This window comes from Muscardinus avellanarius (genome assembly GCF_963383645.1).
Source record: "Muscardinus avellanarius genome assembly, chromosome: 13".
Lineage (NCBI taxonomy): Eukaryota > Metazoa > Chordata > Mammalia > Rodentia > Gliridae > Muscardinus > Muscardinus avellanarius.
The window spans coordinates 38,306,621-38,324,024 of NC_137799.1; the positions used below are offsets into that span (position 1 = coordinate 38,306,621).

General features: G+C 45.2%; 1 protein-coding gene across 1 annotated transcript in view; it reads right to left on the minus strand.

The window, feature by feature from the left end:
• Positions 1 to 11,974: 11,974 nt before the first annotated feature.
• Positions 11,975 to 17,404, minus strand: part of ZCCHC7 (zinc finger CCHC-type containing 7) — a gene marked incomplete at both ends in the record, with an annotated part of 217,408 nt that continues 211,978 nt past the window's right edge. The window contains 2 exons of the mRNA XM_080709170.1: positions 11,975 to 12,384; positions 14,677 to 14,794. Coding sequence (XP_080565296.1) covers positions 11,975 to 12,384; positions 14,677 to 14,794 — 528 coding nt within the window. The remainder of the gene's footprint in view (positions 12,385 to 14,676; positions 14,795 to 17,404) is intronic.

The following is a 17,404-nucleotide window of genomic DNA, read 5'->3' on the forward strand; positions in this document are numbered from 1 at the left end:
TCCCCTGCAGCCTCCCAGCTTCAGAGCCCTAGCGGAATGGCTTTACAAAACAGGGGACAGGAATACAGGGAAGAGAAGGGAGTGGCCAGAGAGGGGGGAGCCCTGCAAGGACAGCAGGAGCCACGCCCTGTGTGGTCCTCACTGCCACACTGTCTCTGGCACGCCCAGAATTCATTAAATGCTTGACGGGAGTGTGTTTGTGTGCAACCACGTACATGTGTGAGCCACACACTTGTGTACCTGTGTGCCTGAGTCATGTGCATGCACAGGAGTGAGCAAGTGTGTGCACCTGCAGCCTGTGTGTGTGTGTGTGTGTGTGTACACAGGTGTGTGTGTGGGTGGGCACGGGGCTGGGAAAGGTTCTGCTTCCTGCCTGGATAGTTTGAGGAATGAGGCTGAGGCAGCAGGGAATCCTGGGGAAGTAAGCCTGGCATCTCCCAGAAACCACAGGCCGGGCTGGAGCCAGACTGCCGAGGTGCCAGCAGCCTGCAGCAGAGAGCTGAGCCGCATGTTCACTGAGAACCAGCCCTAGGTCTCATCGAGATAGCCAGTCGCGGTTGACAGGCAGTGCCTCGCTGGAACACTGCTGAGAGCCTCCCGAGTCGCCGGGGGTAAGGTGACGGGGACTGGGAGCCATGTTTGCCATCCCTGGCCTAGTCTAATGGAGGCCACGCAGAGTGCTTGGCTTTGGGGATACAGTGATGAATCCGATAAATACCTGTCTTGAAGAGCTCCCGGTCTACTGCGAGACCAAGAATCTAAACAGAACTGAGAAGCTAAGGGCTAGGATGAGGAGGTCCACGGAGCCAGGAGGCCTGGCTGAGAGACACTGATGGTATCTGGAGCAAATGGGAAGGTTTCCCGAGGACTTTCTTGAGGGATTGGAGGAAGCCAGGAAAGGAGACCATTTTTATCAGGGGCCAGAAACTTCTCATGGGAAAGGAGAAGTCAGCTTGTCTGGTGGGTGGAACTCAAGGGGCAGTCAAGCGGGGGAGCGGGACAGGTCATCTGAGCTGATGGGGAGGCCTGAGTCCTTTCCCCAGCAGAGGGTTTCCTAATGTGGCCATGTTGGCCAGGTTAGAAAGGGGGCCCTGATCTCATCCCAGTGCTCACAGAGGGTGGGCACTGCGCAGATGCTGCTTGGCATCCCAAGGCACCGTCCAGCTGTGGCGGGAGCTCTGCTCTTGGTGTCCTGCTGTGTCTGACCCTTGAGGCCTGAGCAAGGCGGTGGGAATCCGAGCCCCGACGTTGTGTATGTTGTGAGCTACTGCAGGTGCGGGACCGAAGGCCGCAGAGCATTTGCATGGGCCGGGGACACACTTTCAGTTTCCTCTCTCACCAGTGGCTCATTTCCCTTTCATAGCCTTTCCTTCTCCATCAGACCACACTGGTTTCCTCTCAGCCCCTCACGTCTGTTGTCACAGAGGGATGCCAGCTCTCTGCCAACAGCTCTATGGATGCCAGCCTCCAGGACTCCAGGGCTCAACACCCGCCATGGGCGCCCCCCGCCCTGGTTCTCTGCCATGTACAAGGAGTCCCATGCCAGGAGTCAGGAGCCTGGGCACCAGCCCTGGCGCCGCCTTTCCCTCAGTATGGGATGAGAGGTTCTTTCTGGGATTCATGTGTATCAAGAGGGTTCTTAGCTGGTCGTAGAGGCGCACGCTTGTAATCCCAGCATTCAGGGGACTGAGACCTGAGGATTGTGGTTCGCGGACAGCCTCAGCTACTTAGTGAGGCCCTCCCAGGCTTCTCGTGGTACCTCTGTGGGAGGGGTCAGTACCCTGTGCTGAGACGGGATGTGGCTGCTCCTGGCCCACAGGGGTCTCTCCTCCCCTGGCCCTGTGCGCCCTGCACAGCCCAGCGGGTGCAGAGGTTCCTTCGCGTCGCTGCCATCTGAGCAGAAGGTGCCTGGAGGGAACGCGGCTGAGGCGGCTCAGTGTTTACACATTTCCACACATTGCTAGCTTGGTGAGGGACTTTCTGTTGCCCGAGTGCAGTGGACCTGGGCAGAGGGGCTGATGGAAGAACACCAAGGCCTAGGGTCGGTGACTGTGAGCTAGTCTTTTCCTGGTTCTAGCTTCAATTCTCCGTCTGCCAAGTAGGGTGATATGGGGTGGGTCAGATAGACTAGACAATCTTTCAAGCCATTTGCAGCTCTGACATCGACCAGAACCTCACAGACCCAGCTGTGGCCCAGCGCCTCCCCATCCTTTGTAAGATGGTGCACAGCTTGGCTTGCTGGGCGGAAAGGAAGGCAAGAACCCCCGTAGCACAGGCAGGCTCCCTCCAGAGGCCAGGTCTGTGGCGGGGAATCCAGAGCAACCCAGAGGTCAGGGTTTACTGAGGCGGCAAAACCAGCAAACTCTCCTAGCAGTCAGGTGCAGGTGGGTTGCCATGCAAATCACCAGGAAGAGCTGGTTAACAGCATACAGGCACAGAGGGGGCTGGGGACCCATGACTCGTCCAGCGCCACTGTGGGTGCCCCGGGCACCTGGGGTCCCACTGGGGTGGATGTGGAGGCTGAGGTTGAAGTATAAAAGGAGGCTGAAGCAGAGGACGGCCTGATAGTTCCCCTCCCCGGAAGACCAGCTAGGCCAGGCTGGCTGGGCAAGGGGTTGCCGGGAAGAGGAGAGGGGCACGCAGGCGGCTCCCGTCTCAGGGGGCTTCCCTCTGCAGGCTCACTGGTGGTGGGAAGGAGCAGGGACTTCTCTGAGGGTCAGCAGCGCATCTAGTGTCTAGGGCTATGGCATTCACAGAAGCTCCAGGGGAGGCGCTTCCTGGCCCAGACTCTCCCAGTAGATTCCTGATCCTCCTCTCCAGGAACCTCCTCTCCAGCATCTGTGACAAGTGGCTTGGCTCTCATCTCCTGGGACCGAGAGCGCTGTGTCCCAGGCAGCCTGCCCCACGGTGGAACCTTGTCAGTCAGTGCTACTGTGCACCAAGGCAAAGTCATTGTCTCCAGCTATGGGCTGGGCCAGACACGGTCCTTTCCTTCCTTCTAACACAGGGTACTTCACACCAGCATTTAGCAAAATATACCCTGAGATGTTCAGCCTGGTTCTATCTGTGGAGGATTTTATGTAAAAAAGTAGAAAACCCCAGTAAAAATTTGTTACCAAGGTACAAAGGTTATCTGGTAGGTCTGGTACCAGGTTCTAGGGGTTAGGTATTGATATTGCTTTTGAATTCTCTGCCTTGATTTCCAGATTTGAGATAAAAGACCACTGTAGTGGTTACTTTTTCAGGCCAACTTGGCTGAGCTATGGCACACAGTTGTTTGACCAAACACGAACCTACGTGTTGCTAGGAAGATATTCTGAGAGCTGGGTGTTGTGGCGCATGCTTGTAATCCCAGAGCTTGAGAGGCTGAGACAGGAGGATGGCACAGGTTCGAAGCCAGCCTCAGCTACTTAGTGAGGCTTTCGGCAACTTAGTGAGACCCTGTTTTCAAATAAAATATAAAAAATAGGTCTGAGAGTATAGCCTGGAGGTAGAAAAGCCCCAGAGTTCCACTCCTAATACCACACACAAAAAATATGTATAGTAAGATGAATGGTGCAACCCAAGAAACAAGAGACCCCAGAGGTCAGTCCCTTTAGGGAAGGTTTATTGCAGGGGAGGTTAGCTGCCGGGCTGACTCTCCCAGGAAAGCAGCAGCGCTAGGGGGAAGCAAGAAACTTTTTATATCATGCCGGGCGTGGTGGCGCACGCTTGTAATCCCCGTGCTTGGGAGGCGGAACAGGAGGATCGCGCAGGTTTGAAGCCAGCTGCGTTGTCTTAAGAGACCCTGTTTCCAAATAAAAAAATATAAAATAGGTCTGGGAGTGTAGCCCTAAGGTAGAAGGGCTTCCAGGAACCCAAGTATAAAAAAAAAATAAACTTTTTATATCAGAGAAAGCAAGGGAGGAGGCAGTGCCTGGTCCTGGGAACAGTCAGACTCAGTTGCTCACAGGTGGTGAGGGCTGGTCTTGGCTGTCGGGGTTAGAATATTACACCCTTGTGACTGTTTTTTTTAAAATTTTTGGTAATGGCTCCTTTGACTGGGTCAGACTGCCCTGCATTATCATGGCACAGCCGTGCTTGTGAGACCCACGTAGCTGTAGTTGTGAAACCCACCAGGGCCCCGTGTACCCTCTGACCTAACACATATGTAATCAATTGACTTACAGCGAAGGAGATGAACCTCAATTAATGTGGGTGGGTCTCATCGAATCAGTCGAAGGCCTTAAAAGCAAGAGCTAAAGTTTCCTGAAGAAGGAATTCAGCCTCAAGTTGATGAAGTGGAAGTCCTGCCTGGGTTCCCAGACTGCAGACACATCCTACAGGTTTTAGATGTGCTAGCCCCGGAGTTGGGTGAGCTTGGTAAACCTGTTGGTTCTGTGTCTCGGGAGAACTCAGACTGATCTAAGCATGTGCCGCATCTTTGTACAAAGGCAGAGAAAGGATATCTCACTCCTTGGAAAGGAAAGCAATTTATGAGTGCAAATATTCTGAAAGTGCTCATTTGTGCCGAGCCATGTTGATGTCAAGCCCACCTCCAAGCACGTCATCCTTCTCCCGACCCCAAACCCTCGGGGCACCCCACTGTCCCCCTGCCACTGTATTGGCTGCTTGTTATGAGCAGCTAGTAGTTTATAGCTACAAGTAGTTCATAGCTAACATATACTTGATATCCACTGTGTAAATAGCTCACAGCTCGTATACACTTGATATATGTTAGAGAGACTGTTTATTTTACAGGTGAGGAAAACGAAGGAAGTCACTATGTCAGAACCACACTCCTCAGCCTGGAGCTCGGCCCTCCGTGCTCCTCTAAGTTGTACTCTATGTGGCCCAGTCAGGCCAGCTGTACTAGACCCTCTTGTCCGTGTGCCCTAGATTGGCCCGCATCCTGGCTGTTACCAAACTCAGCCTCCCCGTGAGATACATTGCCTTTTATCTCACCTATCTGCTTTTCCCTATGCTCAAAGGGTGCGGTGGCCCTGGGTCTCCACCAGAGACCTCTTTCTGTATGTACAGTCCCGAACCAATGGCTCTTTCTAACTTGAGCTTCAACCAGCTCTTTCTTTCTTCTACTTTTGTTTTTCTCCTGATACTGAGGATGAAACTCAGGGGCATTCTACCTCCAAACTACACCTCCAGCCCTATTTTTTTATTCTTTTTTTTTTCTTGGTGGTACTGGGGGTGGAATCCAGGGGCTTTCTACCTCCGGGCTATACTCACAGACCTATTATATATTTTATTTGGAAACAGGGTCTCACTAAGTTGCTGAGAGCCTCACTCAGTAGCTGAGGCTGGCTTCAAACCTGTGTGATCCTCCTGTCTCAGCCTCCTAAGCGTGGGGATTACAAGCATGTACCACCACACCCTGCTATTTTTTTATTCTTTATTTTGAAACAAGATCTCACTAAGTTTGCAGAGGGCCTCACTAAGTAGCTGAGGCTGGCCACGAACTCGAGATCCTCCTGTCTCAGCCTCCCAAATACTGGGATTACAAGTGTGTGCTTCTACGCCTGGCTTCAACCAGCTATTTCTGGGCTTCTCCCATCTTAAAATGGAAGCTTTCTGAGGGCAGCAAACAAGACTGAGAGATTACAACAGATGATACTGAACCCATGGGGCTCCTTTCTAAAGCAGTGACGTCCGATTAGAAAACAACTAGTCCTCAGCGGGCGTGGTGGTGCACGCTTGTGATCCCTGCACTTGGGAGGCAGAGACAGGAGGATCACGCTGGTTCCTAGCCAGCCGCGCTGGCTTAAGAGACCCTGTTTCCAAATATAAAAAAAGTATAAAATAGGTCTGGGAGTGTAGCCCGGAGGTAGAAGGGCTTCCAGGAACACCAGAACCACCAAAAAAAAAAAAAAAAAAAAAAAGAAAACAATTAGTCCTCTTGGATGAAGCTTCTCTAAGAAAGTATGTATGTTGTTTTCTAGAAGATAGTGTTTTTATTGACACTGTACTGGTGGGCTTTCCCCCTTGTTCTTTTCTTTCATTTGAATGACAGACCTTAGCTCCAAAATGAGTCTCACTCTCACCACTGCAGACTTAGGAAGTGCAACTTCCTAGTCCAGGTGGCTAAGGTGTCCAGTTAGTTTCAGTCGCCCCCATCTTGGCAATTATCATTAGAAAGTGTTGGAGAGCGGTGGGTTAAATTCACGCACTGAAGCCCAATTGTGTCAGGACAAAGGTGACCTAGCCTTTATCTCTTCCTTCCAAGGACAGATATCTAAGCCCCTCATCTACACTGAAAAACATGTCCTTTGAAGCACTCATCTCACTTGTATGGTGTCTGGCTTCTCCAGGGGCTCCAGGCTCCATGAGGGCACAATCCGTGCCTGTTTCACAGCATACCCCGAGTCGGTGCAGTGCCTGGCACATGACAAGTATCCTATGAACATCTGTAGAGCTGAAGGGGACTTCATCTGTCTCCCTCCCTAGGGAGCAAGGGGGCCCTCAAGTGTAGGCCCTGAGCCTGGATGCTCAGGGAGTGTCGACTGAGGTAGCAGGACGGTCCTAGGTTCTGTGGAGGTTCAACATGGCCCATCCAGCTCTACTTAAGTTGGGGTGTGAACTCTTAAGTTCTTTGTGGGTTCTCATCCTCTGCACAAAAACTGCTGAATCTGGTTTCCTTGTGAGTTAACAGATTGAACTGTGAATAGCGTGGAAGCTAGAAACAGAGACCTGTCCAAAGGTCCTACTCTTAGGTCTGAGGTCAGATGGACTGCAGATGGACACTTGCTGATTCCTGTCTCCTTGGCTCTATGTGGGCAAAACAGGAAAGAAAGCTGAAGATGTGAAGCCTGCTGAGATTCTGATGTGAACTACGTGTAAGGAGAGACAAGATTAGCAATGTAGGAATATTTTGTTGATAAAAGAGGCAGAGAAGCTTCTTATAAAAACAACTGAGAATTCTTTTGCCAACAAGATTAGGCACAGAATAAGACTCTTTCCTTCCTTCAGCTATCTCGATCCCTTGGTCTTATTCTACTTTGTTTTCACAACTAGGAGCTGTGTTTGGCATCTCATGATTCCCCAAATCTCACCCATATTTTTCAGAATATTCCAAGTTCAGTGAAAACACATTGAGATGTTTCAAATAGACTACGTGACATTCGACCTGTTTTAACACGTGATAATCATGACCACATCAAGATAATGAACATATTTATTTATTTATTTATTTATTTATTTATTTATTTATTTATGGGTCTGGGGATGGAACCAAGGGGTATTTGACCTCTGAGCTACACCCCCTGCCCTATTTTTATCCTTTATTTTGAAACCGGGTCTCACTGAGTTGCAGAGGGCCTCACTAAGTAGCTGAGGCTGTCTGTGAACCATGATCCTCCAGGTCTCAGCCTCCCGAATGCTGGGATTACAAGCGTGCGCCACCATGCCCGGCTTAATGAACATATTTACCCCACCAAGTTTCCTCATGTCCCTTTCTAATCTCTACCTCCTGGCCCCCTCCCCAGCCATTCCCATCTCCAAGCAGTCACTCTTTTAACAGTTTTCTGTTACTTTAATTAGCATCTGTAGTGGTGTTTCACTGTGAATTTTACCTTATCGAGTGTTTGATATTTTTGTATTCCTATATTCTTGAGCCTTGTTTTTGTAACTGGTTATTTGTGAAGTGCTTAACCTGTTTATGTCCTTCTTTTAATTGGAAGAACCAGGGAAGAGTTTAGTCCTGGGCTAATTCGTCGTCCTTCCTAAGGCAAAAACTCCTCCGAGTGCTTTAGCCGTGAACCATGAGGTTTTCCACTCTGGTGAGAACAGACGCTATTTCTGGCCCCATGTGAACTCCAGAAAGTTTCCTCTAATGCTTCCAGGTGGTTTCCTCAGATGTGGGCGCTGAGCGGCGCTCAGCTCAGGCTCAGGGGAGCTCTGCAGAGGTCTGTCTGAGTGCAGCTCTCCCCTCTTGTAATCTGTCCTGCAGACCATAGCCACACTGGGTTTGCCACTCAGCTGTTTCCTCAACTCAGGGAAACCTCCAAGGTCTCCCTGGTTCCCCGGCCTTGCTTCCTAACTGGGCAACTTGCCAGGCAGCCAGCGGGGCACGCACAGGCCACACCACTTGTTGCCATCTCTTCAAATTCACTGTTCCTCCTATCTGAGGTTTGATAACTTGAAAAGTGTTACACATTTTTCTTAATGTCTGGGGATAGGAGCTAATTCTGGTCTGTTACTCTAATCTTGACTGAAAGTGGAAATTCCTCAAATGGGTTTTACTAATGACTGTGACGCTGCTGTGCTAGTTTTGGTATTCTGGACTCCATTTGCACTGTCATACATAGGTACCTTAAGCTGATGAACTCTAATGTTAAGGAAATGACTATATTCATATTAATTACATACAGCTCTCTATAAATATAAATTGTATTTTTTGCACTCAGAAACAATTAAAATAATTTTTTAAAGTGTCCTTTTAGCCTGGCATGATGGCACGTGCTTGTAATCCCAGCACTTGGGAGGCTGAGACAGGATGATCACAGGTTTGAGGCCAGCCTCAGCTACTTAGTGAGGCCCTCTGCAACTGAGACCCTGTTTCAAAATAAAGAATGAAAAGGGCTGGGAGTGAAGGTAGAATGCCCTGAGGTTCAATCCCAGTACTCCAAAACAAACAAAGTATCATTTTGCAGGAAGGATGATGGCTGTAGCTCGAGACGCTAGTGTCTCATTCCAGAGACACAAGGAGCTACTACCTGGCGCCACCAGCCACCCAACCCACTTTACCTGGTGGGGAGGGCCTCAGAATTGCTGGAAAAGGCCTCTGGGGCAGCTCTTAAATAATGGCTGATCAAAAAAAAAAAAAAATAGACACACACCCCAGTTCTTTTGCCCCATCAGGGCAACTGCGCGTGTCCCTCACTGTCGCCAGTGCTCTGGAGCGGTTCCCCGCTATGAGCATGACTTGGCCTGGCTCCTTTCCTTTGCTTCTCGGTAACACTTCCCTATTCCTCTACTGGGTTTTCTTGAAAACATTTCCTAGTAAATCACTTTATAAAGTAGCTTATTTCACAGTTGTTAGGATGGGCATGCACAATGTTCATTGTGTATATAAACATTAATTTGTTCTCTAGACACAGCAGGTATGACATTTTTGGCTCAAAATGCACACTGACCAGCTTTATCATGTGACTCTTTCCATAGCGTGATTAATATGTGTCTTTTGGCAAGTAGTACTTGGAAATGGTTAAGTCCAGTGGCAAAATGTACTAGCCCATGCTGGACTGGAGTCCTAGCGACGGCTCCTAAAACCTAATGGCATTTTTAGGAATCCAATGTCCTGTGACAGTCTCCAACTCTTTCCTTCCCCAGCTGATGCCCTTTGTTCCACTTGCAGATCCTCTAGGGGTTGTGCACGCACTCTAGCAGGATGCTTGTGTATGGCTTTGCCCTCCGCCTCCCTCTGCCCAACACTCGCTCATGCCTCCTGGTATTATACCATCAATTCCCCTCAGCCGGCCAAATCTCCAGTGGTCCTCCAAAAAGTCATCCAAATGTCCATAGACCTTCACCATGGAACTAGTACTCTGTATTCCATAGGAACAGGACACGTCCAGACAACCTCTCAAACACCAGCAGTGTGATGACATCCCAAGCCTTGCAAGACAAGGTTATATCCTGTGAGATGAGGAAGTCAACTGGGCTCTCTGCCTACTGAACAGAATTCTTTGTAGGGATTCTCAACCTCAGCACCACTGGCATTTTGGGCTGGGTAACTCTGTTGCGGGGCTCTTCTGTACCCTGTAGGATGTTTAATGACATCTCTGACCTCTGTTCAAGAGATGGCAAATGCAACCCCTAGTTGTGAAAACAAAGTGGGATAAGACCAGAGATCAAGATAGCTTAAAGAAGCAGTCTCTTACACTGTGTCTCAGATGTGTGTGTGTGTGTGTGTGTGTGTGTGTTTTGGTGGTACTGGGATGGAACCCAGGAGGTACACCCCCAACCCGATTTTTTTATTCTTTATTTTGAAACAGGGTCTCACTGAGTTGCAAAGGGCCCCACTAAGCAGCTGAGGCTGTCCTCAAACTACGATTCTCCTGTCTCAGCCTTCCCAGTGGTGGGATTACAAGCATGTGCCAGCTTTAGTTGTTTTTGAGAAGCTTCTCTCTGCATCTTTTAAACATTCCAACATTGTTAATCTTGTCTCTCCTTACACATAGTTCACATCAATCTCTTCCCTGCAGCACTAACGAGAGAATACCCAGGCTACTTCTAACCAGAGTGGGGCTGGGAAGAAGATGCTTAGAGTATTCCCAACTCTAGCAACTGTCCAGGTCAGACATCTTTTCTTCTCCTGGTTTTGCCTACGCAGTCTACTTTCACTAAGGGTTGAATCTGAACCCCTCATTCTCGCATGGAAGTGTGTGAATAAACGAACTGGCCACCCTTAACTGAACTGAGCTGTAAGTGCCAGGGAGCGGAGGGAGGCAAAGAGGAGAGGGGACTGCAGCCTGGTGCCGCGGATGAGGGGCTTGGCCTCCTTGCTCATCTGCATATCAGTGCCTGAATCTGATGGGTAAATTATACCCCAGAACAAAATGCTTGTCTAAAAAATAAGAAGTTTTTTGGCAAAAAATAGTAACTCAAACAGGCAGAGACAGGTAGAAAAAAAGTGCTTTTGTTCTTCCTATCTTCATATATTCTATGTATGAAAGAATCTGAGCAACAGCAATCACTCCACCATACTGACAGGGAGCCGAGCTTGTCCCCGGTCCCACTGAGGAATAATGTCCAGGCTCTCCATACTTCAGGGCTCCCACCTCCAGCAGGGTTAAGAGACTCTGGGTGCTTACCTTATGGTCGAAACAACTGAGGATGTCAGAAGGCCGAGCCACAACGAGAAGGACTAAAGACTAAAGACGGTGGACCTACAATTTGCACTAAGGATAATTTCCCCCCCAAAAAGAGAGCTATTCTTACAGGTGTACAGCAGTTTATTTTCCCCAAAGTAAAATGCAAGAATACAGCAGTATTAAATTGCCCTGTTTAGCCAATCTGATGCCATTTTACTCTGGCAGAGCGCTTGTGGCAACAAGGGCACTTTTGACTCTAGTTCACGGTGATTTTATAACTTTAGTCACTTGTCTAACGCAAACTTCTTTACCACCCAAACTCTTGTTGCCTTTTTATATAACAAATTTATTCACTCTATTTCAGACATTTTATTTTTCTTATTGTAACATTAGGACTTGATAAATACAAAAGGTTCACACATACAAAAGTTTTTTTTTAATAGATGTGTGGTAGTTAAGAAAATCCATGAAAACAAAGCAATTTAAAAAATGACCAATACTCATCCATATAGCCAAGGAACAGTCCTCCTGAAATGTGGCTATAAAAATGGTCAAAATAGTTTCATTGTGATTGTTAAAATTTTCTATTTTTTTCACCTTTTCCAAGAAACCTGTCTTATACACTTATACTGGACCTGACTTATACACTTATACTGTATTTTGCTATAGCCCAACGCCCTGCCTCTTTGTTTTTATAGTCAGCCTGTGGTGTTCTGGTCAAAGGGAGATTCAACAATAGCTTCAGAAGCAAGAAAAACTGGAAGTAGAAGTATATTCATTGTCCTTTCTGATGTTAAAAAAAAGTAATGCTAAAAAAGAGTGATGTATTTTTATTAGTAATATTTTCTCTTCTTGCAGGATTTAATTTTCACACTTACACTGACAATAAACTACAATAGATGAACTTTTATTTTTTCCCTAAGTATTTTAAAAGAGTTTTTTTTTAAAAGATGAATTTTTCCTGTCTCAAGACTGAGTAAAAATAACACTGGAACAGAAGTCCAAGTTTATCTTCAACAGAGAGATGAGCTCTCCACAGCCTTTGTCCAGCAATGAAAAGTATGGCTGAAATTTAAAAATTAAAACACAAAACTTCCTTTTATTTAACCATAGATAATAAAAAATACTGCCAGAATGTTGCAGACATGAAAGCCAAATCAGAAGCTGGCTCACAGCTTGGATTTTTTTTTCCTCTGCTTAATAAGGAATAAATTGTCTTCGCCATCACCTTCTAGGTGCCTCTCCCTTCTCATCTGCCTGTTCCGCTTGCCCTCTTTGGTAGGCTGGTCCTCGCTTGGCTTGTGGTAATGTGATGAGTGGCGGAGGGGCCTGTGAGGCTTCTGAGCTTTAGGCCTGCCAGGAGAAGAGTGGGTTCTGGGGCCTCTGGGAAAGGCTTCATCCGCCTCACGGCGCCGGCCGGCCCTCCTGTGCTTCTCCTGCTCTCGGTTTCTGCTCCTCATTTCTTTCTCTTCTTGAGGCTGCCTGTGGCTCTTCCTCAAGGCACGGTGGGGTCTCTTATCTGCTGTTTCCTTATGCAGTCTCTTGAACTGCCTTGGAAAATCTCCATGTTTCTGGAGTTCTGAAAGTATAAAAGTATTTTTGTACATTCAGTAGCTGAGAGTTCATGTAGATTTCATAGATCTGTAAATAACTTAGTTGACAAGGAAGTTAGACATTTAAATATGTTAACAATATATTTTATTTTATTTTATTTTATTTTTTTGGTGGTACTGGGGTTCCTGGAAGCCCTTCTACCTCCGGGCTACACTCCCAGACCTATTTTTACATTTTCATTTTGGAAACAGGGTCTCCTAAGCCAGCGCGCGCGGCTGGCTTCGAACCTGCGCGATCCTCCTGTCTCTGCCTCCCAAGCGCGGGGATTACAAGTGTGCGCCACCACGCCCGGCACAATATGATATTTTAAAAAGCCTTTCCTAAGGTAAAAAAAATTCTCACTAAAATTAAATGGTTGCACAAATTAAATTAAATGTACATTCCTGATTGCAAAAAAGAGAAACATCCAAAAGTCTAATGATAGTTGTTCACTGTATTCAACACGGTTTAACTACATTAAGCAATGAAGAGGACCTGTGAGGCAGTAATCATCTTAGCTTTATGAAGAAAAGTCATGTCTGAACAATTCAAGTTACTTCAGTGATTAAAAAAAATTAGCAAGATGAATTACCCTCTGAAGATAAAATCCTAGCCACAGTAATGAGAGGTAGATGCCAAACTGCCCAAGGTATTATTCCTCCAGAGTAGAGACTGCTGGCGGGGGAGTATATTCTGTATGCCCATTTTTGTGTGTATCTTAAGAGGTTTTAGTGCTAGGTAATGTCACATTTTGTCAGGACTTGACACACGTACTGTGAGTGCTAATGGTAAGTGATTTTGACAGGGGTAGGTGGGAGATAAGGTTACAGTGAGGGATAAAAACTAACAAGTCAATGGAACCTTAACAGATTAAAGAAGTGGCCAATATAAATTTTTAGCAGTGGATCCCACAGCGAGCCCAAAGTAGATCTGTGTTACTGACTTGTCAATGCAACTAGCTAAAATGAAAGAAAGAAAAAAAGAAAAAAAGCTGGGCATAGTGGTGCACCCCTGTAATCCCAGCATTTGGAAGGCTGAGAAAGGAAGATCCAGGTTTGAGGCCAGCCTCACCTCCTTATTGAGGCCCTCTGCAACTTAGTGAGACCCTGTTTCAAAAATAATGCAAAATAGGGCTGAGAGTATAGCTCAGAGGTAGAATGGCCCTGGGTTCCAACCCCAGTACCACAAAAAGAAAAATAAATTTTTTCTCAGATTATTTTATAAATGCTCATTATAGGAAACTTGGGGAAAAAAACCCAGGAAAGCATCAAGAAAATTAAACAGAAAGCACTCAGAATCCTTTAATTCAGAGACATTTTATGCATTTCTTTTCGATCTTTCTTTTTTAATAGTTTCATAACCACTATTTTCATGTAGTACAATATCTACAGTTAAGATACATTTTATATTAAATATAATATGTAAAGTATGAAGGAGCTACTTTCCTTAAAATTAGCACCTTCATTTAAAAAAGAACCTAAACTGAGAGATAGTCCAAAAACGAATACTGAAAAGGCCAGAAAAGTCAGAAAATAATATATAGAACTTAAAAAATATGCAATTTTGTCTTGAAATTAGAAAGGTAAATTGGAAAACCGTTTTCAAAGATATAGCAAGAGAGAACAGAGGTAGAGAAAGTAGACTTAAGCTCTGCTTGCAATGTGTCCTGTAAGAACTGACTCTTAGGGGAAGTCCTAGCAATCATCTAGCAGGAAAGCCTTCTTTCCATGAAAAGTTAAAAGACATCAAAGAGGAAAAAAACAACTACTTTTGAAATAGGAAAATCACATAAGAATCTTTAAGACTGCATTCACAGACAAATAGCAGCATTTTTCTGGACATTTTCTGAAATGCTCATTATGTGGAGAAAAATGTTTATCAACAACAGATCACAACATAAGATCTAAAAAAAAATTTTTTTTTTTTTGGGCAGTATTGGGGATTAAACTCAGGGGCATTCTATCACTAAACTACACCCCCAGCCCTGTTCTTTATACTTTATTTTAAAAGAGAGTCTCACTGAGTTGCAAAAGGCTGGCTGTGAACCTGTGATCCTTCTGTCTCAGTCTCCCAAGTACTGGGGATTACAAATGTGCGCCACCATACCCGGCACAACATAGGATTTTTGAAGTAGGTATTTGAAATCTCAGTTTCTATGGCAATTATTAACATTTTCTATGGTAACCAATGACCTCCTCCAAAACAAAAACGGTGTTTAAAAAAAAAAGGAATTTAGGAACTACTACTAAAGTGATTTAATAAGAAGACAACAACATACCTTTTACTTTTCGTTTTATTCTCTTTTCTCTCTCCTGAATTTCATATTTGTCATCGTAGTAATAGATGAACGGAGATGTTGGAAATGTCTGGTTAAACATTCGTCTTTCTGTACATTCCTACAAAGTGTATTTGAAGTTATGATGTTACAAGGTTGCACTGTTCAGAAACCTTTCTGAGAGCTTCTGGATCATGCTACTTAGAGATGAACCCTACAGCACTGGCCTCATGCTCTGCTGCCCCACGTCTGGACTCTCTGGGAGGGTCATGCAGCTCAATGGGCCCATTATGCGTAGGTGCTATTTTTTTAGGCTCGGGTGTCCTCTCCTTACTTCTTTACCTATGACACCCTTCTTGTATTTTTTCAATCTTCCGCCAAATCCCTCGCTTGGTCTGAGTTAATAGCACTGAGGGGTGGGAGCTGTGTGCAGCTGCCGTGTCCACTGTAGGACAGCCCTACATTAATAATTTGTCCGTTCTTTGTCTGTCTCTTCCAATAGCCTCTGTCAAGTGCTTCTCCTGTCTCTTCTTCCCACTCCCATAATGTGGATATAAACTCTCAGCCATTAGTTCTTCCTCTCTACAAACAAGTGTTTTGCAAGCTTATTTTAACTTAACATTTACTACCTACTAGGGTAGTGATTCCTATGCTGGGGAGTGGGTGGTGGTAGGTTATGGCTACTTTGAAATGTTCCCAAGTAATTCTGAGACACTCCAAAGGAAATGCCTCTTCTTCTCCCCCACCCACGCTGAGACCACTTCTCTCATTCACTTCCTTCAGTGGCTCCCTATTCTCATGGCCCCAGCCTTCCCAAGGCAGGTACTGCCTACATTTATATCCTTTAGCCTGACTACTCCCCATAGAGTAGGCTTTTGTTTATTATGAAATGTGACACCTATCAATTCTGCATGTCTCAAAGCTTCCCTTTGTAACATTCCCATTTATCTTCTGCCATCTTGCCTAAAACATTCAATATCTGTTAGCAAAAATATAGAAGAAAAATTAGAAAACCTTTTGGAAAGTATGCGAAGTCGGGCGTGGTGGTGCACGCCTGTAATCCTAGAACTTGGGAGGCTGAGATAGGAGGATCACAGGTTCCAGGCCAGCCTCAGTAACTTAGTAAGGTCCTCAGCAACTTAGCAAGACCCTGTTTCAAAAACAAAAAAAATTAAAAAAGGGTTGGAGGTCTAACTCAGAGGTAGAATGCCCCTGAATTCAATTCCTAGGAACACACACACACACACACACACACACACACACACACACACACACACCAAAAACCAAAAAACCCCAAAACAAAACAAACCAAAACAAACAAACAAAAAAACCAAATCAAAACCCAAAAAACAACCCCCCCCCCAAAAAAAAGGAAAAGAAAAGAAAGTCCATCAAATATCCACACAAAGAATTTAACTGATAACTGATTCATCCAAAATTTGGCAGCACACAATGGACTGGTAATTCTCAGATGTCTGACCAAGCAGGTAGCTAGACATTTCATGTACGTATTTTGCACAGTTAAAGAAATTATGAACCAGTCTAAATATATACTTAAGAAAGCAATATAATAGAAATCTACATTTACCACTTACACAAAATTAGAATTTTTTACCTTACCATTTGACTTCTGATTTTTCCCCCCATGAAAGAACGTTCATAAAACAAGCTTTTGGTTTTGTTGATGCTATTTAGGTTTTCTATTTCATTATTTTTTGTTTCATATATTTATTATTTCCTTCCTTCTTTCATCTTTAGAGTTATTCTGTTGTGACTTTTTTGGATCATTTTGTATTTTTTTTTTTTTTTTGCATCCTGAAAGTTTTAAGGCAAACCTAAATGATAACATAAAGAAATGTTTTCATAAACCACTATCTACACTGGCTCCAAGTTCCCATTCCCAGAAGAAAGGATACCCAAGAAAGAAGTCTAAGATTCTAATAACTGAAACCAAAGGTTGCTAATTAATAACATAAAACACATAAAAGTACAAAACGCAATGGTAAGGTCATATTCAGAATACTTGAGTACTGTAATGGTGGGGTGTAAAGCAATTTTATCTCTAGTAAGAGTTCTAATAGTAGGAGAAAATAAGGCTTATGAGAAGACTAGAGACTCAGCTGATGCCCATGTCCGCAGAGCCTCTTACTTCGCAGTCCCACTCACCCTTCCACATCCTCCTGGAGTAGTCTCTCTGTACAGTGACTACTGCTGTCTTTGCCTCCCTAGCTAGAAAGTGAGTGGGATTAGGAAATGGCAACGTCATATGTCTCACATGAAGAATCTGTGCAACAAAAACATTTCTAGGGCTGAATTTCTGAAACCGAAGGGGAGGAGTCGTCAGACATCTTTAACCACCTGCCTGCTTTCCTGTTTGGATCCCGTACGGTCTAGACGGATGTGACTACACAAAGCTATACAGTATTACCAATGTTTTCCAAAGCTAAATGTAAATTATATTTTGATTATTCACATCGCTGGTCTCCTCCATTAGCACAGACAATTGGTAGTTGGCTATATAATTTATCTACTATTCTGGATTAGCCACACCACTGATCTTCTTCATTAGTGTTGGATAATCTAGAGTTCTTCATCTATGGCAGTAATGAGGCTGCCAAATTTGCTTTATTATAAATTAAAAATTATCTAAATCTAGATTTCAGGGATAAATTCCAAATGCTTTTAATATATTTCCTATCTATATTAACAGGAGTGACTAGTAAGCCGTAAG